At 47.4% G+C, this 26366-nt stretch overlaps 1 protein-coding gene across 3 annotated transcripts in view; it reads right to left on the reverse strand.

Annotated features, from left to right (window-relative positions):
- LOC126526909 (leukotriene A-4 hydrolase) overlaps positions 1 to 26366 on the reverse strand; it is a 167836-nt gene that overhangs the window by 45011 nt on the left and 96459 nt on the right. For all 3 annotated transcript variants that reach the window (XM_072284399.1, XM_072284400.1, XM_072284401.1), the window contains 3 exons: positions 11672 to 11816; positions 526 to 629; positions 334 to 404 (listed from right to left, as the gene is read on the reverse strand). In XM_072284399.1, coding sequence (XP_072140500.1) covers positions 334 to 404; positions 526 to 629; positions 11672 to 11816 — 320 coding nt within the window. The remainder of the gene's footprint in view (positions 1 to 333; positions 405 to 525; positions 630 to 11671; positions 11817 to 26366) is intronic.

Below are 26366 nucleotides of genomic sequence, written 5' to 3' on the forward strand. Positions count from 1 at the left end.
TGTTTGCGTGACCGTACACATGAATGATAATGCATTAGGTGCCCAGCATGGGGCGAACCTATTTGCTCGCTATCCAGTTGCACTGAGTCGGACTTCCCCAATTTGCTGCGCACCCATCAGCATGTTGGATAGTAATTCGGCTAGCAGGCATTAGTGTATGAAAGGTGCAACAAATGCCCTTGTGATTGTTTGCACTACTGTGTTGTCTCAAGAGTGCGTGTGATACCCCACACTGTAGAATCATTTCAACTAAAAGGACAGACAATTTGCAGTTCTCCTTGGCTTCAGTCTAGCAACCCTGCAATGGGTGTTAAAGTGCAGGACAATCCTCACCTTGGTATCACAGGTGGCATCCCTGGAGAGTGCAACCAGGCCTCCCACTCTACTCTGTTGAGAATGTCTGCCTGCAAAGTAAATAAAATGATGCACGAGACTGCCATTCAAGAGTTAATGAGCATTATAACTTTTCAATTTCTAGAACATTTCTTCACTATATCGGAGAACACAGGCAGAGAGACAAAGCACCTTGTCCTTGAAGTAGTCATACAGGTAAGCCTTCCACTGCCACGTATCCACAGATTGGTATTTGTATTTTTCAATGTAGGCCAGCAGGAACTTGTCAAACACTTCTGTAATGCAGGAAACCAGAATGCAGCGTAACTTCAACACAGTTGCCAACTAATACTTTGTACTTAACGGGCACCACCAAAAAGTCTGAATAATCAGGAGTCCAAAATACCAGATTTGCTAGAAAATAAAGAACACTTTAGATAAATCCCAATTCAAAAGTATAAACGACGTAACCAGAGTGTCACATTAGTGTCAATAAGACAGCCAAACAGTGGCCGCAAACATGCCGCAATCAACCAGTCACACACAGTGAATTGAAAGAATAAGCGTACTCTTGCTCATCCCGAGAGGTGCCCACGTAAAGGTACCTCACACATTTGGGAGAGCAAAAAACAGCACCACCTGCTCTCTGCAAAAGGCAAACTTTAACGTGATACTGAAGGGCTTTGACAGTAGTAGGACAGCACACCACATCGGCCAAATGGTTTGCTAGAGATGAGAGACTACTGGATCGAAAGTCCACAGTGAATTTGTGAATTGTGGCTTGTCTGGCTCTACTGCAAAATGGTTTGGTCGAGCTCTACAGTGAAGGCCGTTTCTCTGTCGGTGATGAAGACTTGTGGGACACCATGTCGCAGCAGGATGTTCTCGACGAAGAATTTGGCGGCTTCAGCCGCACTACTTTCAAGCAGAGCTTTCATTTAGGCGTAGCGGGTAAGGTAGCCAGTAGCCACGATGATCCACTTGTTTCCAGATATTGACGTCGGAAAGGGCCCCAACAAATCCATCCCGGTATGCTGAAATGGTCAGCAAGGAGGCTCGATCGGCTGTAATAATCCGGCCAGCCTTGTCGGCGGTCAGGTGCAGCCAGTAGTACTTTTCTTGTATCCTTGCAAGAGTACGGGAAAATTCGAGGTATCCGGCTGTCTGATCATCATGCAGGGCATGCAGGATTTCTGGCCACAATGTTACGGGCACAAAGAGAAGGCAGTTTGCGTGGACTGGGGAGTTCTTCACGAGGACGTCATTTTGCAGGGACAACAAAAACAACCCTCACATAAATGCTCCAGGGAAAACGTCGGTGTTGCCTTCCCAATACTCTACGCGGCTTTTTAGCTCTGGGTCTGCTCGTTGTTGTTCAGCAAATTCCTTGCTCTTGTTCCCCGGTGAAATCGCGCAACCCACTGTGGGGGATCGGCCACGAATTGGGCGGTGAAAAAACTGCTATCAATCTTTTTAAAAATAAATTAAGGTGAAATGAAATAAGTATCTCGCAAATGGGATTTAATGTGTCTACTGTTACAGATATGAATAATCAAGTATCTAAGTATTACACAAAGAATTATATGAGCATAATAAGTATTACGAATAGTTCCAGCATGCAATTTTTGTCTCATGCAGAAAGATGCAGAGGGCTTCATAAATGTTCCTGTGGCTGTAACCCAGTATGGTAACCCCAAAGGAAAGAACAACCGAAAGAGTCAGATTTGAGCCAGGCTTTTGGAAGGGTTCTTCTAAAAATATTTTCAGTTTAATAATTAATCGGCAGCATATCAAAAGGAAGTGTTGCAGAGATTCACTCTCATTGCATAAAGGACACAAAGGTAATACAGCCAGACCGGACCTGTGGAGGTAAAAGTTCAGTGGGGGGACTCGGCACCGTACTCCTGTAATCGTTAGTTCACTTTTTCTAGTGGAGCAACATTTGTTGTTCCAAGGAAAATTGAGATGCTGGAAATCAAATCTTAACAACGATGATTGCGCGAAGTTATCTGCAGTAATATATTTTCTTAATTATGCCGCAGTGATGAAAGCTGACATAGGTAAAATGGGGATTATAGGACCGTTGTGGGATGCTACTGCGAGTGCATCTGCACATTCATTTCAGGCTAGACCTTTTTGACCTGGCACCCACACTAAGCAAACGAGACGAAACGCAAGTGTATTGGGGGAACAGAATGGACAGTTTCAAATGAATCTGACAATTTGGATGTGGTTAATGAAGAACAGACAAACAAGAATTCGGTTAACATTACAGCTGATGACAGAGATGATGGTAATTTGCGTAAAGCCTGAAAGATAGGCATGAAGTGAGGTAGCCGAATGGAAAAAGACCAATTTAGATGTGGTGATACAATTCCCACACCTGGCTTTTCTTCACCGACAGAAGCATCAGTTGCTATAACGGTCTTTGTATCCACGTGTGCAAGGTGGTCTTCGAAAATAATATTCAGATATTGATAGGGCAAATGTTTAGCATTGTTTGGAAAAATATCATCAAATTCAGTTTAACATTTAATGAGCCCAATAGTTTCTGTAAGAAAACAACTTGAGGGCAACGTGAGCATAACAATGATAGTTAAAAAATGAGGCTGATTCATTAATGAAAACATATTGTGACCTCCTCTGTGGTGATGCATATATCTTTAGAAAAGTCAGTCAGCGAAGGCCAGTGATACAGGCCTGGTCTGGTAAACAGCAGAGAATGCCACCGTGACCAAACTGCCGTACTTTGGTTATCAGTTGGTAGCGAGGTGTTTCCTTCTGAAGCTCTTCCTAAATGAATTTGGGCATTCATTTATATTGGGAATTCATTTATATTGACTCTCCATTGGACGGTACCAGGGCCACAGTAACGTTGGTCAGTCCGCTGCGCAAGAGAAGTCCAACTGGACAATCTTTAGATGCAAGAGAAGCCGACCAGGGAGTGTTTGCCTGGCCGGGAGAAGAAACAGACATAAGTCTAGTGTGTCTAGATCAATCACCGCCCGATATCCAGCTGTCTCCCGAGAGGGTACACCAAGACACCAGGAAGGGACCTCTCAAGTGAAATGGTCTGCAGTTTTGCACAGCGAAGATCTGCCAGCGACCGAGCAGCGCTTCCTTGCTTCTGAATGACTGAACTCGATGGAGGGAAAAGCATTTCGTGTGCCCTCCTGGGTCTGTTCTCCTTCTCATTCTTCCTCCTTTTTTTTTTTTGTCAGCGAAGTCTTTTGTGCTTATTGTTCCTAAGAAGGCGTCGTCATCTTCGTGTTGCGTTGGCAGGTCAATGGGGGCATGTGATAATAAGTCTGCATCAGTGCTTGCATCCAGATGTCAAATTCCTCGAGTCAGATACTCCAAGGTGTGAGGCTTCCTGAAGGGTCCTTTAAATTTGCCAGCCAACACAAGGCATGGTGGCTGCTTACGACTTTGAAGGGCCTGCCGTAAAGGTAAGGACGGAATTTCATGTTAGCCCAAACGGTGGCAAGGGATTCTTTTTCCAACGTAGATTAATTTGTTTCCGCTTTTGACAGCGACTGACTAGCGTAAGCAATGACCCTTTGACATTCGTCTTCCCCCTGGACTAGGACAGCGCCAAGGCCTAGGCTACTTACGTTGGTGTGGATTTCAGTTTCAACGTTTTCATCCAAATGGGCGGGTACTAGTGATGACTGCAGGCGTCATTTAAGCTCTTCGAATGCTTCAATTTGCAGCGTTTCCTACTTAAACTCGACGTCTGATTTCGTGAGAAAGGTTAATGGCTTGGCAATACAGGGAAAGTTCTTGACGAAGGACGTGTAATAGGCACCCCTGCGTACTCCTTTCTTGTTGGTGGGTAGTTGAAATTTAACGATGGCCAACATCTTCTGCTGATCAGGGTGGACTCCAAATTTGCTGATGACGTGGCCCAAGCACAGAGGCTCATCGTAAGCGACGTGGCGCTTTTCCAGCTTCAGAGCAAGCCCTGATGACTTGATTGTTTCTAGTACTGTTCCAAGCCGCCTAAGGTGATTGTTCAAATCCCCGGCGAAGACGACGTCCTCCCAGTAGACGAAACAGGTCTGTCACTTCAAACCTGCTAATACCGTGTCCTTCACGCGCTGGAATGCTGCAGGTGCCGAGCACAGTCCAAATGGCTTGAGCTTGAACTCGTAGAGGCTGTCTGGCGTGATGAAGGCGGTCTTCTGACGATCCCTCTTGTCGACTTCTATTTGCCAGTAGCAAATCTTGAGATCCATCGACGACAACAAGTATTTAGCGTTACAGAGCCAATCCAATGCGTCGTCTATGCGTGGGAGGGGGTTTACACCCTTCTTTGTGATCTTGTTCAACTGAGAATAATCGACGCCAAAACGCAGGGTTCCGTCCTTTTTCTTCACCAAGACTACAGGAGCTGCCCATGTGGTTTTCAACAACTGGATGATGTCGTTGCGCAGGATTTCATCGACTTGTTGCCTTATAGCTTCACATTCTCCCGTTGATACTATGTAAGGGCTCTGGCAGAGTGGTCGAGCGGGTTCTTAGGTGATTATGCAATGTCTTGCAAGTGGTGTTTGTCGAATACACGATGACGTGGAAAAGCAGTCTTTGTATCATCGACGAAGACTTTTGAGCTGTTGTAGCTTATTCACGGGAAGGCTTGGATTTATGCCGAAGACTGGTTCCTGAACTTTTATCACCGAGGTAGATCTGACAGAATTGGAGAGGATAAATGCATAGGTGGTTTCCACAATATCCTCAAGGCATGTGATCGTTGTGCCTTTGCTGATGTGCTTGAACTGCTGGCTGAAGTTTGTCGGCATCAGTTTCGCATTTCCTCCATGCAGACGAGTGACCCTCTTGCAATGCAAATTTCACGGCCGAGCAGTAGATGTTGGTCGCCTTCAATGATGCCTCCTACGTCTGCAGGTGTTTTGGTGCCGACGGAAATGACAATGCTGGAGCAAGGCAGGATGCTGGCTTGGTTTTCAAGTACTCTCAAGGCATGCTGACTGAAAGTCATCTCCGGCGGTATCACTTGGTCTGCGGACAGCGTTATTGACTTCAACTTTAGGTCAATTACTGCGCTGTGTTGATTCAGAAAGTCCATGCCAAGAATTACATCGTGTGAGCAATCTTGAAGGATAAAGAAGGTCGCAGTGCAAGTCTGGCCATGCACTGTAACTTTTGCTGTGCAGCTTCCAGACGGCGTTATAAGGTGTCCTCCAGCTGTCTGGATATGAGGGCTGTCCCATGTAATCTTGACTTCCTTTTGCTTGGCGGCAAAGGGTCCACTGATGGCAGAGTAGTCGGCCCCTCTGTCTACTAGAGGGGTGACGGTGTGGTTGTTGAGAAGCACATAGAGGTCGGTGGTTTTTTGTCTCGCATTGTGCTCTAGCTGATACAGCTCGTTGTCAGGTCTTCTTTTCTTGGCATATCATTGGCTTTGAGGCTTCATTGGGATGTTGGCCTAGCGTTCCTACGTCGTCGCGATATAGGTATCTTGAAGCATCGTCATTGGTTAAAAGGTAAACAAAAACCCGAGGCACTTCGCCGACCAAATAAAGATTTAAAAGAAAAGAAGACGTTTCGGCTCCCACACGGGAGCCTTGTTCACAGGTAAATTAAACAAAGGTGCTCGAGCAGCTCGCTTAAATAGTGTTGAACACGTGACGCAGGCAACGCGCACACACTGACGGCAGATTGCCATCGCTCCTGTTCAGAGTGTGTGGCGTAGTCTGAATCATGAGCGACTCAAGATAAAGGCGTCGAGATAGCCCTTTTTCCCTGGCAAGGACACGTGCCTTCCCCCAGTCGATTGCGTGGCCGCTTGAAGTGACATGCTCAGCCAAAGCACTGGATTTCACATTTTCTTTTTTGATGTCATAATTGTGCTGTTTAAGACGCCTTTCAAGGTCACCAGTTTCGCCAATGTACACAACACCTGGGAATTTCTCTTTTGATAATTTGTCCTTAACATTGACGAGTGATTGCCATAGTTTCTGGTTTGGAATGAGTGCCACTTGAACATTGTATGAACGCAGAATACGGCTTAGAGCTTCATTTATGGACGGGATATATGGTATTCCGGCGCGCTTTTGACTAGAGGCAACATAGGGTAACTGCGGATGTGCCATTTGTCGTTCGACAGCATTCAAGAAAGAGCACGGGTAACCACAGGCTGGTAGTTCCCGCCGTACCACGCTTACGTCGGCTGCGTAGTCTTCTTGTCTCGTGCAGATTTTCTCCGCGCGTCGTAGAAGCGTCAAAACCACTGCCCTTTTGCGAGAAGCAGGTTGCAAGGAGCCGAAATGCAAGTAGCGTCCTGTGTGAGTTGGCTTTCTGAAACTGCGAACGACAAAGTAGGCCCCTTTCTTTCAATCAGCATATCAAGGAACAGAAGCTTGCTGTCGACTTCCTCTTCTACCGTGAACTGGATCGCTACTTCCATGCTGTTTAGGTGCGAAGTGAACGACTGAACTGCTTCTTTGTGAATGATGCAAAAACAGTCGTCCACGTAGCGAAAGAATGCCTTCGGAGCAGGGCTGAACGAAGAGAGCGCTCGACTTTCAAGTGCTTCCATTGTCAAGTTAGCGGCGGTTACCGATATAGAAGCTCCCATAGCCGTTCCGTGGACCTGTTTGTAGAAACACTTTTGGAACGTAAAGTACGTGTTTGATAAACAGAACTGTAACAGCCGAGCCAGGTCAGGTGCGTCAATGGACGATCTCTCGGGTAGAGTTGCATCCGACTCCAGAGCGGTACTGCATACATCCACCGCCAGTTCCGTTGGCACACTAGTAAAAAGAGATTTCACGTCAAAAGAGACCAAGATGTTGTTTTTATCCAGTAAGCTTCCGTTCCTTGATATGCTGATTGAAAGAAAGGGGCCTACTTTGTCGTTCACAGTTTCAGAAAGCCAACTCACACAGGACGCTACTTGCATTTCGGCTCCTTGCAACCTGCTTCTCACAAAAGGGCAGTGGTTTCGACGCTTCTACGACGCGCGGAGAAAATCTGCACGAGACAAGAAGACTACGCAGCCGACGTAAGCGTGGTACGGCGGGAACTATCAGCCTGTGGTTACCCGTGCTCTTTCTTGAATGCTGTCGAACGACAAATAGCACGTCCGCAGTTACCCTATGTTGCCTCTAGTCAAAAGCGCGCCGGTATACCATATATCCCGTCCACAAGTGAAGCTCTAAGCCATATTCTGCGTTCATACAATGTTCAAGTGGCACACATTCCAAACCAGAAACTGCGGCAATCACTCGTCAATGTTAAGGACAAATTACCAAAAGAGAAATTCCCAGGTGTTGTGTACATTGTCCCATGCGCGGATTGCGACTACTTGTACATTGGCGAAACGGGTGACCTTGAAAGGCGTCTTAACCCTCTACTGCACCTTGTTGCATTTACGCAACATTCTGATGAACGGCGTTAAAAACCGAAGCAAAGTCAGTTTGGAGCTGCCTCTACACGTTTTTGCATATACGCAACATTGGTCTGTAAAACGCGGCACCTTGTGCTGCAATCTGTGCTAATCCTTCGCATCTTCTACCAAAACAAACGTGGCGGTGGCTGCGCGCGCCCGCGAGCAGTGATATAGGTAAGCTTTACAAATTGTAAATGTATTTCTCCATAGGACACAGCGCCAAAAAAAATTCTTACGCTATGCTCCACATCCTTCTGACTCTGTAGTTCAAAAAAACATTGTCATTTCGGAATAGTTTGTTCCTGGTGACACAACGTTGCTATGTTGCACAAATGCAACAACGTGTACATGGTTTATTTTCTTCGGAAAAGTGCAATGGCTACGAAACGCTGGTATGGCCCAGCAATTCCTCCTGATGGTGAAGGCAGTGACCATTCAATTAGTCACGACAGCCACGAGTGTAAGTCCGTTTCGATTCAATATGTGGAGAAGATGTTCTCTGGTCGAATTTCCTTTCTTCTTTTCAAAAGTATGCTGTGCCTCCGCACGTTGCCGTGTCACGTCGTCACAGGCACAGCTTTACGTCTGTGCTTCGATGTTCTACATTTTGACAATAACCCGAAAACACTGCATTGTTTTCTGGCTGCACGGGAATCTGCATGACGTACTGCACGAAGTGTGGGAACCACCTTTGCTGCACAAGCATGTCCAAGTGCTTCTCTTTGTTCCACACTAAATCATAGGTGCACCAATGATTGTGTCGTGCAAATAATCATCTGAGTATGAATCGCACTAAATCTATCTTTTACTTTCAACTTCTTCTTTATTTGCACATTGTTGCAAATATGCAACATACCCTTTTTCTGCAAATTGAAACCACAGACGTTCACTAAAGTAAGTTTCCATGGGAGTACAGGTACTGTTATGCTTCCCTACAACTCCATGAATAATATTTTGAGGAAGCAAAAAATTGTGCAGTAAAGGGTTAAACAGCACAATTATGACGTCAAAAAAAGAAAATGTGAAATCCAGTGCTTTGGCTGAGCATGCCACTTCAAGCGGCCACGCAATCGACTGGGGGAAGGCACGTGTCCTTGCCAGGGAAAAAGGGCTATCTCGACGCCTTTATCTTGAGTCGCTCACGATTCAGACTATGCCACACACTCTGAACAGGAGTGATGGCAATCTGCCGTCAGTGTATGCGCGCTGCCTGCGTCACGTGTTCAACACTATTTAAGCGAGCTGCTCGAGCACCTTTGTTTAATTTACCTGTGAACAAGGCTCCCGCGTGGGAGCCGAAACGTCTTCTTTTCTTTTAAATCTTTATTTGGTCGGCGAAGTGCCCCGGGTTTTTCTTTACCTTTTAACCATGTTTCATCCCGACCAGACGGGCTTCCGTCAAACACTGAACTTCAGCATCGTCATTGTTGGCAGAGGATCTTCCGTATTTTGACATACAGCAGCCGCACCTTCATCGGTTGCTGCTTTTAGTTTTCAGGATATGAGTTTATGGACCGTCCAAGGGCTGGTCTTATTTATGGAAGGTGCTGCGGTGACAAGTGGTGTCCTTGTGACGGCAAACGCGAAGAATGTGGGGGTTTCCACTATGTTGCAGCAATGTAATTGGCGATATCACAAGGCTGTTCGCCAAGCTGTGGACGCGGCACGTTGATCGCAAAGCCTTGCATTCCCAATTGTGGTATGGGCACCGGCGGTAGACGCGGCCTGCTTCTCCGCAGTGCACTTCTCGTTGGGCTACTTGGTAGCTGTTCATTATAAAATATAAAGATGCCAAATAAACGAACACACACAAGAGAAGAGAACGGGACAGGGCGAGAACGGGATGGCACCCTGTCCCGTTCTCTTGTGTGTGTCCGTTTATTTGGAGTCTTTATATTTTATAATGTTCTCCGCCGTGGTAGCAGAGCGGGCAGTGATCTGGAGCAAGCAATACATCTGTTTCCAGAAGAGGGTTATAGCGCCGAAAAAAGACAACACATAGCAAGCGAGACGGGACAGGCACACCAACTAGCCCCCCAACAAGTATTACTCAATACATCTGTCCTCCTTGGATAGCTGGGCAGGCAATCTGGGCTGGGTGGGCGAGCTGGGCTGGGCGAGCTGGCGGCTGCGGCGGTGTAGGTCATCGTTTCCAGCCGAGGCCTCGGCGATTCGGGGACTCTAAGTGACTGCTGAATCTCCTCTCAGATGATATCAGCAATGGATGCTACTTTAGGCTGCGTCGAAGGGGACATCCTGCACAGTTTTTCATGTACGACGGTTGTAATGGTCTGTCGGAGCTTGTCAGAGCCTAGTGCTCGAATTTCACACTTTGGTGAAGGCACTTGGCGGTTGTATAGGCGGGTGCACATTTCCAGTGTCTTCTCAGGTGTTGTTGCCTCTGTCAAAAACTCGGCTACTGTCTTCGGAGGGTTGCGGATCAGTCCAGTGAAAAGTTCTTGCTTTACACCTGCATCAGGAAGCAGATCCTTTTTCTCTTCACACATTTCGGGCCAGTGTGTTGGAAAAGATGGGTCCTCTTCCGTGAAGAGAACGATGGTCTCATTGGGCAGTTGGCCTCGAGTTTCCAGCAGGGCTTGCGCTTGCTCTTTGCACACAACGCTAGTGAAGGTCTGCAGGATGTCACGGAAAAATAGGTCCCACGCTGTTAAGGTGGTTTCTCGTTTCTTGAACCATGTCCTGGCGACATCTTCCAATGAGAAGAAAATTTGGCGCAGCTTGTTGTCGTTGTTCCAGTTGTTAAATGTAGTGATCCTTTCTACATTTCCAGTCAGTTTTCTGGGTCTTCAAACGATGATGTGCCGAAGGTCAGGGGCTCCTTGGGGCCGCCATTGTGGTTGGTGCCTTGGCCACATTTTTTCGGTGGTATCAGGTGGGCGTTGTTGTTCTGTCGGATACCCGACATCTTTTGAATGTTGCTAGACAAGGCGCACCCTTCAAGGAATATTCAAAGGTTTATTAGTGAAGAACCGTGCCCGCATAACGCACATGCATGGCTTTTAATTGAGATTGGGTTCTAGAAGTCCATGGTCAGGGGGAAGATTTTGTAGCCTGTGGCTTGCTTGATGGTCCGGGGTGACGCTGGTGTTGTTTTCGGTGTATGGGATTGATGGGGGCATTCGGTACAAAAACGCAAAATCACCTCCACCAGATGTCATGTTGTTGTGATGATTAAGAAAAGTCGCAAAACAGTGAATGACAAAAGTAACTTTATATTGGGCAAACCTGTGGCCACAAGAGCAGGTTACACTCAAAGCACAACGATAGCGGCGAACACAGTCGGTAATCGTCGAAATCTGACCTGCGGGGCAAGCGCGTCAGCTTTTGTACACAAGTCATCAATGCTTCCAGAATAATCGCTGGTGGCCGCGTCTTCCATAAAGTACTACAGAATTTGTGCTGCACATGCAATCAGATTACACAACGTTCAGTGGCAACAAACAACAGCTAAAACCATCAATAACATTCGAGAAACTTCCGATACATGCAGGCGCGTCCTACAGTGAGTAATAAGGTTTAACCTTTGTTAGCTGGTGAAACAGCGGTCATCAGAGAAAGATAAACAAGTACACGTGTCAATATTGACGTTGCTGTTCATTTCATCACTTATTGTATTCACGGTGCTCTTCAAGTGTCCTAACTGTGCGTGACTTGCAAGCGTAATCTTTGCTGGGAAATGCTTGCGGCGAACGCTATGTGCAAAGGCGAACTTTCTGGTTCGTTTTCTTTCTTTCCCGCGCACGAAGGTGAGCGCCGTCTGGTGATGCTGCAGTGAAATAGTGCACGCACTGCGCGCTTCTGGCAGTGATTGGTTGAGTTTTTGCTCACGGACATGACACATTCATTGGGGGATAGAGGTATAAAGCTTCACTGTAAAAATATCTCAGATTAACATTTTCCTACCTGGTCCTCCAAGCAGTGTCTCCAGGTAGTACAAGAAAGTATGTCCTTTTTCATAAGGAACACTGGAGAAAGCCTCATCAGGGTGGACACCAGAAAGACGGGGAACCAGGCACGTTAGTGGATTGTCTACGCCGAGGGTTTCAATCTGTCCAAAGAAACAAAAGAGTACAAATATAGTGTCCTGGGAGAAAGGCTTCGCACAAATAATTCATTGCACAGATTAGGCTACTACAGAGGCAACTCTGACGTGATGACTATCATAACAGAGTGCTATACAAGTTGTAGGAAATGGCTCCAAATATATGATCAGCAAAGTTATTTCAATGCACACAAATTTCAGATAATCTTATGCGCTGCTCACCGAGTCATTACTCTCAAGTTTGACAGCAAAATGCATCATCCACTGCAATGCTGTGCAGCTTGATGGCACAGCACCAATATGTTTTCCATAAATATCAGGGATTTCCATGGAACTAAAGGTTTCTGTGGACAGCTCTAAGGTGTTCCATGAGCACAAGAATTACTGTATGTTGCCTATGTGCCCCTAGAACTTTCGATTTTTCTAACCGTTGCAATATAACTAATCATTTGCTTCTATTGTATATCTTAATATGCGTGCCATTTACGTTTCTACTTCTCTATAATAAAGCTACAATTTAAGTGAGTGCTGATTTTTATTGACAGGCCATGCACCTGTACTCAATTAAGGTCGAAACTTGACTCCTAATGTAACTCATTATTGCTGAATCTCTTTTGTGTAACACGAACACAAATGCTCACCTCCACAGGAGAACAAGTTATCAAAAGAATCTGCAATAAATAATGAGGCACAGGGCCTCTCAGTACAGTAATTGAGCAGACAAGGACAAATGCACACTAACAAAATACCGCAGCCAGATGTTATCTTGTAAACGTAGTAAGCAAGAACGAAACTATATGATTAAAAACTACTGCTTCTTGAACAGCAACACCACCAGATACAAAATTTTATTGATGTAGTTGCACACGCTCTTTTCTCTGCACAGAGTAATAGTCATCTTAAATTTTATTTTGCAAAATTTGTGCATTTGAAGCTTCTTGACATGACTAAATGAACAAGAACAGGTGCTGTAGCACTAGAGCAGCTCTAGTATTAGTGGATGGCTTGCCAGTGCAGTACTATAGCTGCCAAGTTCGAAGAAAGCAAATTAGATTTTCTGTGAGAGATCTCTAATGTCTTTAATATTGCTGAAAGCTTAACGAGAACTAAAAGACGCTTGCCACATCTTAGCTGTGCCCCAAGAACCGCCACACTACAAGCGTCAAGCAAGGCACTGTAAGGCAATGCTGCGCCACACGTGCCCACACCACGTGCTCACAGACCGGCGACTCGTGCTCGAGAATCGGATGGGTGGCACGTGATAGACGACGAAGAAGAAGGCGACGTTTGAAGAATTGAAGCTTGAGGGCCATTTTTGTTTTTTGTTGAGTGTTGAGTCTCTGGAGTTGACGGGCACAGGTTCACCCAGAATAAATTTTTCTTAGAAACGGCTGACGTAACTGTTGGTCACATTTCTGGTGGAGGTGCGGGGTATGATTCTAAGCCCCATACAAGTCATGGAAAGTAGCCCGGATCCTTGAAGGTTGGAGCCAACGGAATTAATGCCTGTCCACTAATGCACAAGTCACCACATACGAGGTGAGCCCACCCCAGTTTGGTCCTCTTGCCGATTTAACAAGGGCAGCAGTGGCAGTCAGCTTAGGCGCCAGTGCGATGGCTACTCAAGTGACCCCCACCTCACGTTGTCGTAGACTCGCCCTGGACACCAGAACCCTTTCATGGAGACACGCTTGAGGATGCAGAAGACTGGCTCGTAAACTTCAAGCGTGTCACCAGATGCAACGATTGGGAAGAAACAAGGAAACTCTGTTTTGTGTACTTTGCGCTGCAGGAATCTGCACGCACATGGTTTTAAAACCACAAAGTGTCGTTGTCATCGTGAGCTGCTAGCTACGTACCCAAGCACGGACCGCAGAGAGGGGGCAGAAGCTGCTTTTCAGGCAAGGAACTAATGCAACAATGAAATTGTGACCATGTACACTGAAGACATGTCCCATTTCTTCCGGCGAGCCGACCTAAACATGACTGAGGACAAAAAACTGCGGAACCTACTGCGTGGTGTGCAGTGGCATAGCCGTAAATTTCATTCGGGGTTGGGGGGGGGGCACTTTGCCAGTTTTGTATTAACCACATCAGCGACGTGGGGATGGGCATTGTCGTGGAGCAAGATGACCCCATTCCTCAATTTTCCATGTCGTTTCTTCTTGATTGTGATACGCAGCCAATCCAACATTTCACATTATCAGAAACGATTGATAGTCTCTCCAGGTTTAGCAAATTCGATCAATAATGGCCCCCGATGATCTAAAATAAGTCAACAACACCTTTCCGGCAGAAATGACAGCCTTTGCTTTTCTTGGGGTGGTGAATTCAAATGTTTCCACTTTAAGCTTTGCCATCGTGTTTCAGGCTCGAAGTAGTGGCACCATAATTCATCCCCGGTCACAATTGCAGACAAAAAGTCGTCGCCTTCATCGTGATACCGGATTAGATGAGTCAAGGCAGCGCCGAACCTCCCCGTCTTCTGGCGGTGGTTCAAAATCTTGGGCATCCATTGAGCACACAATAGCCAATAACCGAGATGTTTATGAATTATGGTATGACCCGAACTGTGATTAATGTTCACATGCCATGCCAATTCATCAATGCCTATCCTCCGTTCTTGTCTAATCAGCATATGCAATTGGGTTGGAAATGATTGCATGGTGGCTTTGACCCGGTCGTGGATCGTCCTTGCAACTTTCACGTCCTTCTTGAACCGTTTGCTCTAACGCTTCACAGTGGACAATGAAATGCAATGTTCAACGTACACGGCAGCCATACGGCAACTAATTTCTTCTTGGGAAACATCTTCATCTGTAAGAAACCCCACCACACCATGCTGTTCAACTTTTGGAATGTCCATTATGTCATGCAACCATGTTCAACCCAGTGTATGAAAGCAATAAAGAACCTTGATCCTCACACCTGCGTGTCATTTTTGTAAATGAGAGATGCCTCTGTGCCACGTGCATGCCTCTCAGATAATGAACCGAGCCATTATTGCACAGGTTGGGTTGGCTCACTTTCATTTGACTCACCTTCGTACATTAGAAATGCAAAGATACAATGGAATATAGAAATGCGAAGATACAGCTTGATAAAGGGCAAAAAAGTGTGACTGGAACAAAGTTCACTGCACATATACACAAATCCTTGCTGCAAGATATCTATATATACGTATCAATCTCCCATAAATAAACGTATCTAAGAAAAAGTCACTGTATATAATGCGTCAAACAGGGCAAATAAACATGTTGCACAATCACAGATTCACAGAATCCTAGATTCTGTCCCTATTCCCTCCACTCCCCTGATGTATCGCGCGCTTCCTCCCCGCCTTTCTCCCTTGCGCACAGAAGACGAGCCACCACCGTCGGCTCACCTGTGCCCTCACCCCCATATGCTTTCACTCACACATACAGCATGCAGCGTGCAGTCACAATGTTATTGCCCTTGGACTTTACACGGAACATGAGGGTGACGGCGACGGCAGGAATGCGCCTGAAGTGTCCATATATTTGCTATCGCAATAATATAATAAGAGTATCCGGCAACTGAAGCGTCTCGTGGCGCATTACTTTCCGCAAGAGAAGACGTAACAAAATCTAACTTTCACCATTAGACAATTCGTTGCGCCGTAGCAATGTCTATTGTTTTTTTTTTTTTGGGGCGGGGGGCGCTGAAATTAAATAACGCAAAGGAAAGCATGTTGGCTACAATCGAATGCCTACTTTGGGCACCTTGTGTGGCTACCGAAGGAATATCCAAGAAAACGTGAGACGCTTAGTCTACAGAGAACCATATGCATACTACTCATACTCGATATCCTACACCGGCGAGACAAAATTTTCCGGAGAGGTTGCGCTCAAGTGAATGCGTTGCAATCCGTCGCGCCCTTGCAGTGATAGCGGCGAGCGACCATGTAGTGTTTCTTTTTCTCGTCTGCTAGCCAGAAAGCATCCAAAACTCTGCCAGGTGAAAATACACTCGACCAGAGAAAAACGAACGCACATCAAAGTGCACCACATGGTGGTCGATGCAGCACGAGACAAACGCATGCGCTATGGCTGGTTCGGCAGCCGGCAGGCAGAGAGAGAGAGAGAGTGAGAGAGGGACAGAGAAAAAAAAGAAAAATCAAAAGAGGCTCAATGTGTCCTCGCAAATAAAAGTCCAAGTAGAAAAATAAATAAGAACAAAGTCACCTTTGCTGGCTTTAGTGTCTTGACATGGATGCTTTGGCGCAGGTGAAAAAAAAAATTTTGAGACATGACATGCCATGTGACATGACAGCACAAATGAACCATCAACTTTGTTCTGTTTGCAACATGCCTGTTTGTTTGCAAATGAACCTCCTCCAATCCTACCCAAACTCCTCCAATTGACTATGTGGCGTCAAAGACAATTCGTTACGAGTCCTCTCTGTAACTCGGAACAGCAATACCGTAACTTCCGTTTCCCTTTCAATAAAATTACAGCTAATTTCCCTGATAGAAGCACGAATTCCCTGAGTTTTTCCAGACTACTCAAAATCCCTGAGAATTCCTGGTTTTCCTGGTTGGTAGACACCCTGCACCCGCTCTAGCCGCTCTCCTTCACCACGTCGCTGCTTCTCCCGGTCGCCCCCATCTCGTCGATTACCGTCCCCTAGCTTCTTCCGGCGCACCTTTACGGAAAACTAACGGGTGCAGCACCTGGAGGTGATGCTGCCAAACTGACCCGATGCAAAAATCCTCTTCTGACCTTGCCTACACATCGGAACCTTATTAAAGTGAACGTGGATGGTGTACCTGTTACGGCTCTGAATGACACTGGCGCGCACGTATCTGTGATGTATGCTCAGCTTTGGAATCGTCTCAAGAAAGTCCTGACTTGTGCCCCGTCGCCTGTGGTCCGAGTCACCGACGGTGGAACACCAGCCGTTATTGGCATGTGTCCGTCTCGCGTGAATGTCGCCGGATATCAGACTTCTGTTTTATTTTACATTCTAGAGCACTGGGCCCTCACGACCTCATGCTGGGCCTTGACTTTCTGTCTACACATTCCGCTTTGATAGACTGTTCTGCTGATGTTGTGCAATTGGTTCTACCTGCTGCTATTGACCCTCCCGATAGTGCTCCGATATGGCTATGTTCCACAGAGCATATTCACCTCCCTCACCATGCCGTTACCTACATAGGTGTCTCCCCCGTACCACCTATACCAGACGTTGACTACATCGTATCCCCTAATTCGGATGTCCTGCTCTCGCATAACGTCGCTTTTCCTCACACCGTCATTACCATTTTGGACAACACGTCCTGGCTTCCGCTTGTGAACTTTGGACTTTGTACACAAGTACTCCCATGGGGAATATCCCTGGTACAAATAACGCCAGCCAGAGACTACCACATTTTGGCTTTAACTTGTAACAGCTCCTCATGTTCAACTCTTGCTTCGCCCCCTGTCCCTTCAGACTTGAATGCCCTAACAAAAATAATTGCTTCCGATATTCCGCCCCAGCCTGCTCAAGAACTACGTTGCCTCCTTGCCTCATACTGGGACATATTCGACCTTGGAGAACGCTCTCTAGGACAAACATCTGTCGTGAAACATCGAATAAACACCGGTGATGCGAGCCCCATCTATCGGCGACCCTACCGCGTCTCGCCTACTGAGCGACACATCGTGCAACATGAAGTTGACAAGATGCTTTCTCGAGACATCATCGAATCTTCTTGCAGCCGATGGGCATCCCCTGTTGTACTAGTTAAAAAGAAGGACAACAGTTGGTGATTTTGCATGTATTATCAACACCTGAACAAGGTAACAAAGAGGGACGTCTATCCGCTACCACGCATTGACGATGCCCTGGATTGCCTGCATGAAGTACAATATTTTTCATCCGTCGACCTTCGCTCCGGCTACTGGCAAATTGCCGTTGATGACATGGACCGAGAAAAGACAGCTTTTATTACTCTTGATGGCCTGTATCAGTTCAAAGTGATGCCTTTCGGTTTATGTAATGTCCTGGCCACATTTGAACGAATGATGGACGCCCTCCTACACGGTTTCAAGAGGTCCATCTGCCTCTGTTACCTGGACGACGTGATCGTTTTTTTCTCCGACTTTTGCGACACACCTCGAATGCCTATCGACAATCCTATCTGTTTTCCGTCAGGCGGGGCTACAACTAAACTCGTCCAAGTGCCACTTCGATCGTCGTGACATTTCTATGCTTGGGCATTTCGTCGATTCTTCTGGCATACATGCCCTGATCACGACAAAATACGGGCAGTGAAAGACTTTCCCGTGCCAACATGTGCCAAGGATGTTCGCAGCTTCTTGGGCCCTTGCTCCTACTTCCACCGGTTAGTCCGAAATTTTGCGAACCTTGCGCGCCCTCTCAATCAGCTCCTCAAGAAAGACGCTGCATTCATTTGGGGCCCTGAGCAAGCTGGTGCTTTCACGGAGCTGATTGGGCTGCTTACGTCCCCGCCCATTCTCGCTCACTTTGATGCATCAGCTCCAACAGAAGTCCGTACCGATGCCAGTGGCCATGGCATTGGAGCTATCTTGGCACAGAAACAACAAGGGTGAGAATGTGTTATTGCCTATGCCAGCCACCTTCTTTCCTCTGCTGAGCGCAATTATTCTATCACCGAACGCGAGTGTCTGGCTCTCGTTTTGGCAGTGGGTAAATTTCGCCCCTATTTGTACGGCTGCCAATTCACAGTCATCACTGATCACCATGCTCTGTGTTGGCTTTCGTACCCTCAAAGATCCTTCAGGGCGCCTTGGCCACTGGGCTCTGTGCCTTCAAGAATAACCCTATTCAGTTGTATACAAGACCGGCCGGTTACATCAAGATGCGGACTGCTTGTCGCGCCATACTGTCGACCCTCCTGATGTTTCTGCGGCCAGCATACCTGTCTCTGTTCTCTCTCTGGCTGCTTTTCGCGATATTGGAGCCGAACAACGTCGGGACACCTCCTTAGAAGACCTTATTCAACGACTCACTTCAACGATGCCCGATCCTTCCCTTCGCATGTTTGAACTCCAAGATGGTATATTGTGTCGCTCTAACATGAGCCTGGACGACCCTTGTAAGATTTGGCAGTCGTAGCTGTAGGAAGGAGCTTGACTCTTTGTCGGGACTTAGGAGAGCAGGATTTATTTACATTATTTACATCTTAGACAAGACATACATCGACAGTCTAGCGTGACTCCCATATGGAGCCCGCAAGACTAACATACCGCAAACAGCGCACGAGCACACAGCTCATGAGTACATTTCGAGCATGACGAGCACGCAGCTCACTAGTACATTTCGAGCACGACAACGAGCACACTCTAGCAGCCGACAATCGCTGCTTATAAGCTCTCCGCTCGACGTCATAGTTCGACGTCATTCAAGATGACCCGCCCTTTTGGAGGAGGATGAGGGCTGTCGACTTGGAGGAGGATGAGGGCTAACATACACGTGCCGCACACACACACTGGTGTAAAGGTCCGGAGCCGACGTCAGAGGGGCTCCGTAGAACTCTTTCACTCGCAACGGCGACGAGGCTAGAGGTTGGCGGTTTCAGCACAAAACCTGCTTCGTCGAACTCCTTCACTCGCATGGCGACGAGGCTAGAGGTTGGCGGCGGCATTCCAAGATGAGGTTACCACCGCTGGCGTAACTGGCTGGCAAACTTGCACTGCAGCTGGCCGCTCTTAACAGCACCTCCACGGCCCGGAAAATCTCGATTGTCCAGTGCTGGCAATCGCTGGGCAGGAAGAGAATGGCTGGCGAGTAAGACGATGGCTTTGCTCTCTGCAACCTCTGCGCACTTGGAATGCCTTCAACCACCTCACAATTGGCACAGAAGAGTCGATCCCGGCAACACAATACCACTCAGCATGCAAACGCCCGGAATTAGCTGTTAATCCACCAGGCTTCCAATCAAAATTTCAATGCAAGTCACTCAACTGGGAATCCCAAATTTTGCCCCAAAATTTCGTGCCGCCAAAGCGAGCGTTCACGTTCCTCTTGAGTTCGACCAAACTCGACCGTCGCGCTGCACAAGAGTAAAGGTTTACGCAGAATTAAACCGAAGGCTCTCAAACACCAATACCCAACCATAACTTAAGCAGCCTAACTTCGCGAACAGCCTGTTCTTATCCTATCACAGTGGCGTACTTATCTCATGTACTGTTGCCACCGAACAGTCTGGCCAACTCCATAGGTACGTAATTACAAACTCGCTAGCTTTGTGGTCCCTATTCCGAACGCATACTTGCGTCTTACGCAAACGTTTCATTACGCTTTCTCACATTTGTTCCTTTAGTCCACACAGGACACATTCCTTAACCGATCAACCAAACTTGCATAACTTACGCAACACAGAGGAACCTTCGAACAAATGTGTCTTCTAACAACTCGTCCTACGCACTCGTACTAGAGAAGTCAGAATACGGCCGCCCTAAACACACACGAGCAACCAAGTCATTAACAATCTGCTTCACTCCATCCACACACGACATGCGCTAATGGTACGAAGAACGCTTCTCAGTGCAAATCACGCACTTACTCAAAATCTACGCGCTTAACCTTAGAAAATAAAAAAACACACACAGAAAGAAGGTTAACTAAAACACACGCGCGTTACCATAGGCCTCTCAACGATAACCTTGACACTCAGGTTACTCACAAACACACAAAAAAAGGAGCCTATATATACTTATTAATGAACACCTCGCGATACTACATGTTTACTTAAAACGCGTCTTTCAACTCTCGGAGCTTCTCAAACAAAACATAAATAAAACTCATACTTTTACATATTGAAAGAAACTTAAAGCGCGAAAATTATCCGATGCTCAAAAAATAAAACAAAACACGTTTCACTCCTATGGAAGCTCTTGGCCTCCCGTTCCAAACGTTTACAACTGACTCGTACTATTTGAGCCGTACTCGAGGTGGTCGTGGTCCGAAAGCTACTCTGGCTACCGAGGAACAACAAAAGGGCTGACTCACTATCAGCTCCCCCAAGACGTTACAGTCCCCTGCCAATTTGCATCCTGGTGCCCCGTTTTCATCACGACCTCGATTGACCGCGTAGCTACTCCCCACCTGGTCTCGTCTTGCCCCCTTGCGCTGCTTTGTACTAGACGCTGAGCTTCGAAAAGAACGACGGAACGATGAGGAATTTAACTGCCCCGTGCCCTTTGTCCGCGTCCGTGCAGAACATGCTTCTCGGTCTCCTTTTGACCTGTGGCTCGAACGTGCTTGATGCGCACACGTCGTCAGTGACGACCGCATCTTTCTTTTCCTCGCGCCCTGCCCTTTTGGGTCTCTCGCCGTCTCTGGCGGCACTACATTAGTCACCGCATTCCTATCTTTAGCGCGCTTCTTTCTGCGGCGTTTTTTCGGTCAATTCTCTTTCATGTCGCTCTCTCGCGCCTCGTGCTGGCCGGTACACATTTTGTCGGCCCGGATCGGTCTCTTACCCGCACAGTCAGAGTGATCTTCATTTAAATCTACTCTCTCTTGGCTATCTAGACTGGCGGAGAGCCACACCGATCCCTGAACAATGCAGTGGTCTTCCCTTGAGCTACGGAGCTCGCAATCCTGCGAACTACTCTCAACTGCATCGTCCAGCTCGCACTTCACTTCGGCGCGCAGATCTGACTCGACATGGGTGCTTGTGTCTATCGGGTCAGCAGTACTCTTTACTTCGCTAGCAACCTCGCTAACATTACAAGCGACGCACACGCGCGGTAACTGTGCCAATTTGTTAGCAGCTGGCCTAGCTGTTTCTACAGTCCTCTGTTGGCACAGCCCCTCGTCGCTCTCCCTCTGGCCTTTAACGGCCTCTGCTGCCACTAAGGCATTGTTAGCTGCTAGCACTTCGAGTTCACTTATGAACGTGCTGCTAATCTCGCAGGTGCTGCTACTTCTCTCGGCTTTTGAACAAAATCTGCTATCTGCTTCCTCCCACTTTCGCTGCGTCCAGCCTACAGATTTCTCACGCCGCTGTTGACTTTGCTCGATTAACTGCTCAAAACCTTGAATCTCATTGTTCAATGCAGCAGCGTACTGCCTCGTTACTTCTGTTAGGCCTTCTTTCTGCGAAACCCCTTTCAGTTTCTGCCTAGCTTCTTCCTGTTTTTGCCTAATTGCTTCCTGTTCCCGTTTTTTGTTTAGAATTCGTTTACTCATTTGTTCTATGAATTTCGAATCATTGTTACTTTCTAGAATTGTCTTACGAATTTCTGCTTCCGTCAAGTCCTCCTTTACGTCTACCTCGATCTCCTTACACAACCACAACAGGTCAGCTCTCGTCAAACACATTAGTACCATGGTCGCTACTTTAAGCTTTGGCTCTGCTGTCACACAATACTTGTGATACCCACGCAAATCAGAATACAAGTAGAAGATCCCAGCGAATACGATCCAAAAACGCAGAGAAATTGAAGCCTGGTAAATCTTACAGCCAAAACCAAACGCTTACCCACTGAAGCAGCACCATATCACCAGTCCTTCTCCACTGTATCCAGTCAGTTGCAAGAGGTGGTCAATTCCAAGTTGCCTCCAACTTGATCAGGATACCGGTCGGTCACCATGTGCCAACGTCCGTCAGCTGCCGTTGCTGTCTCCGAGTCGTAGGCCGATTTACGAGCCGTAGGCCGATCTCACCACTGCCATTCAGTTGTAAGATTTGGCAGTCGTAGCTGTAGGAAGAAGCTTGACTCTTCGTCGGGACTTAGGAGAGCAGGATTTATTTACATTATTTACATCTTAGACAAGACATATATCGACAGTCTAGCGTGACTTCAAAATGGAGCACGCAAGACTAACATACAGCAAACAGCTTACGAACATACAGCTCACGATTACATTTCGAGCATGACAATGAGCACCCAGCTCACGACGACGAGCACACTCTAGCAGCCGACAATCGCTGCTTATAAGCTCTCCGCTCGACGTCATAGTTCGACGTCATTCAAGATGACCCGCCCTTTTGGAGGAGGATGAGGGCTAACATACACGTGCCGCACACACACACACTGGTGTAAAGGTCCGGAGCCGACACAGAGGGGCTTCGTAGAACTCTTTCACTCGCAACGGCGACGAGGCTAGAGGTTGGCTGTTTCAGCACAAAGCCTGCTTCGTCGAACTCCTTCACTCGCAACGGCGACGAGGCTAGAGGTTGGCGGCGGCATTCCAAGATGAGGTTACCACCGCTGGTGTAACTGGCTGGCAAACTTGCACTGCAGCTGGCCGTTCTTAACACCCTGCCCGACTCTTTGTTGTGCCTGAGCATCTGCGTCAGACTGTTCTCGCCCAGCTTCATGATGTACCGACTGCCTGTCACCTTGGCATGTCAGAGACTTATGACCGCATTCTTCGGCACTTCTTTTGGCCTGGTCTATACCGTGATGTCTGCCGTTATGTCGCTGCGTGTGACCTTTGTCAACGACGCAAGAAGCCGACCACACTCCCTGCTGGTCGCCTTCAACCACTTGACGTACCATCAGAACCATTCTTCCGTGTAGGTGTTGATCTTTCAGGCCCTTTTCCTACGTCTGCTTCGGGAAACAAGTGGATTGCTGTAGCAACAGACTACGCCACCCGATATGCAATCACAGGGGCTCTTCCGACAAGCTGTGCAAACGATGTTGCCAACTTCCTCCTAGAGAATATCATCCTTCACCATGGTGCCCCTCGACAGCTCCTCACCGACCGAGGCCGCTTTCTTTCTAAAGTTGTCAATGACATTATACACTTGTGCGCGACTAAACACAAACTTGCCACTGCTTACCAACCACAAACGAACGGTCTAACCGAGCATCTTAACCGCACCCTTACTGACATGCTGTCTATGTATGTGTCCGCTGACCATCGCGACTGGGATGTTGTGCTGCCGTTCGTTACTTTCGCTTATGATTCATCTCGCCATGATACCGCAGGCTTCTCTCTATTCTTCCTCTTGTTTGACCGCGACCCTACGCTACCTTTCGACACTGTTCTGCCTGCTAGTCTGAATTCCACATCCGAGTATGCCCGTGAAGCCATACTCAGAGCACAAGACGCACGCCATATTGCCCGATGTCGACTTGTGGAGTTGCAGGACTATCAGCAGTGGTTATATGACACCCGCCATCGTGAGGTCCATTACACACCGGGCACCCTGATTCTCCTTTGTCCGCCGTCGCGACGCGTTGGCCTGTTGGAGAAGTTACTTTCACGCTACTCTGGTTCTTACTGTGTCTTGCGTCAAGTAACTGACGTCACGTACGATATCGCCCCTCTTGAGCCAACCGTGGGTAAGCTTCGCTCCGACGTGGTCCACGTCGCACGTCTTAAGTTGTATCACTGGCCCGCCTCCTAACCAGCACTGAGCCGGTGCTTCAGCCGCTGACGAAGAAGATATTTTCAGCTTGTTTCGAAGAAGACAACACTCTGGGCTTCGGGCGCTGTCTACCACCTCGTCAGCTGCTACAATCACTGTAAATATCCTGTAAATATGCGTCTGACTGTTTTTAACCTCGTAACATTTTGATCGCTTGGCGCAAGAAAGGAAGGACGGGAAGGAACAAGGGGAGCACTTTTGTTCTTAGCAGCACCAAAGCCACTAAGCAACCATGGTGTATGTTCAAAAATTCTTCAGATAATGTTTGATTGATTTGTAACATGTTCAATTTCTTTCACATTTTGTGAACAGGATGTTTCCCAGCATCTTATCACACATGGATAAACGGAACTGTGTCCTCGTCTTTTTCATGATGTTAAATTGCCGCTCGCACTCTGCATACCCAGGGTGACTTCGGTTGTGCACTACATTAAAAATACTTGAAGATACTTTTTGCACTCGCGCTCCTTGCTTAAAGCCATTACTAACAGTAGGCCTATACAACGCCAGAGTGGCTGACGCCGAGGAGAAGGATGGAAAGTTGAGTGTTGCTAGGTGCAGAACATGGCATTCACTCGTTAGCTTAATCAGACTGTGCCCACTACTATACAACTGAAAGAAATGGTGCAAATCCGGAAGACTTGGCAGGTATGCAGCACTAAAGCATAAAAAATGCCAAGGAAAGGCACTCGTTATGTATCTACATGCAATCACCTGTAAACTTACGTTGGGTTTTCAGGGGGCTATTTCTGCCACTCCAAATTCACTTGAACCATGTTGTAACGGAACAGGATATAACAAACTAAATACAATTCCCCTTCAAATCCCCATAGAAATCCACACATATAAAATTTCAACTAAGTATAATTTCAACTAAGTAAGGTTGTCCTGCCAATGGATATAAGGAACTAGATTCGTCTCTGAAACAAAAAATGCACCAACAATTACAATACTGTAAAAACCCACATATAACACGAGGTTTTTTCCCTATTACTATTAGCGTCCCAAACTTTCACCTCTTACTATATGCGGATCCGAACGAAAATTTCAGTCAGAAATTTGGGCTAGATGTTTTGGTTTTGTTATTGCTGCATGGCTACGGCTTGGCTTCCTTATTGCTGTGTGGCTACGGCTTGGTTTCGTTATAGCTGCGTGACTACAGCATCGTTTCTTCATTGTTGAGTGCGCACCTTGGCAGCACCCGTGCAAACCACGCTTCGTGAAGAACATCTTTTTTATTCCGCATTGAAGGACCAAGACGTCTGGACCATGAAAACAGTACTTGGCTGCTTCCAAGAGAAAAGTTATTTTAGCCACACAGGACATTGGAAACAGCGTGGCCGGGAGGCAGTTTGGCATCAATGAGGGAAGCATTCGCGGATGGCGTCGACAGAAGGAAGCCCTTTTCGTCTGCAGCGGAACACGAAGAAGCTTTCGTGGCCGGAAGAGTAGGACATTCCCGGAAATCGAACTCGCCCTGACGGAGTTCATATGCCAACAGCGAGCCGCGCATCTAGCTAATGCTGACCAAACGCAGGTTTATCTGGACGCGTTACCATCATGTTGTCGTGGACAGCAGACAGACGCAAGCTTCCGCCCCATGTCCTCTTCGAGTGCAAGACAGTGCCTAAAGGTAGGGAGCAGCCAAAAAATGTGGCCGTGAGATGCCATGAGAAAGGCTGGATGAACGAGAATCTTGTGCTTGACTGGATAAAGTCCGTCTGGTGTAGGCGGCCCGGCGCACTGTTCCCGTTCATCCTCGTGCTGGACGCATTTCGTTGCCGTTTGGCCGACTCAGTGAAGAGGCTGTTCCGTGAATCCGGCATTGAACTCGTCGTTATCCCGGGTGGGATGACGTCTCAGCTGCACCCTTTAGATGTTTGCATGAACAAGCCGTTCAAGGACGTGGTCAAGCAGTGTTACGCAGATTGGACGTGCTCAGGTGAGCCTGCAGTGACGCCGACCGGGCGGCTGAAGCGGGCTTTGCCAGCCGTGCTATGCAAGCGGATTGTGGACGCATGGGCCAGCATACCAGAGGACCTTGTGCATCGCACATCCAAAAAGTATGGCATCTCAAACGCGCTCGATGGCACAGAGGATGAGTACCTCTGGGAAGATATGTCTGACAAAGAACTATCCGAAGAGAGCGCAGCTGAGGAAGACAGTGATTGAAGTG

The sequence above is a fragment of the Dermacentor andersoni genome, chromosome 9 (genome assembly GCF_023375885.2).
Source record: "Dermacentor andersoni chromosome 9, qqDerAnde1_hic_scaffold, whole genome shotgun sequence".
NCBI classification, from domain to species: domain Eukaryota; kingdom Metazoa; phylum Arthropoda; class Arachnida; order Ixodida; family Ixodidae; genus Dermacentor; species Dermacentor andersoni.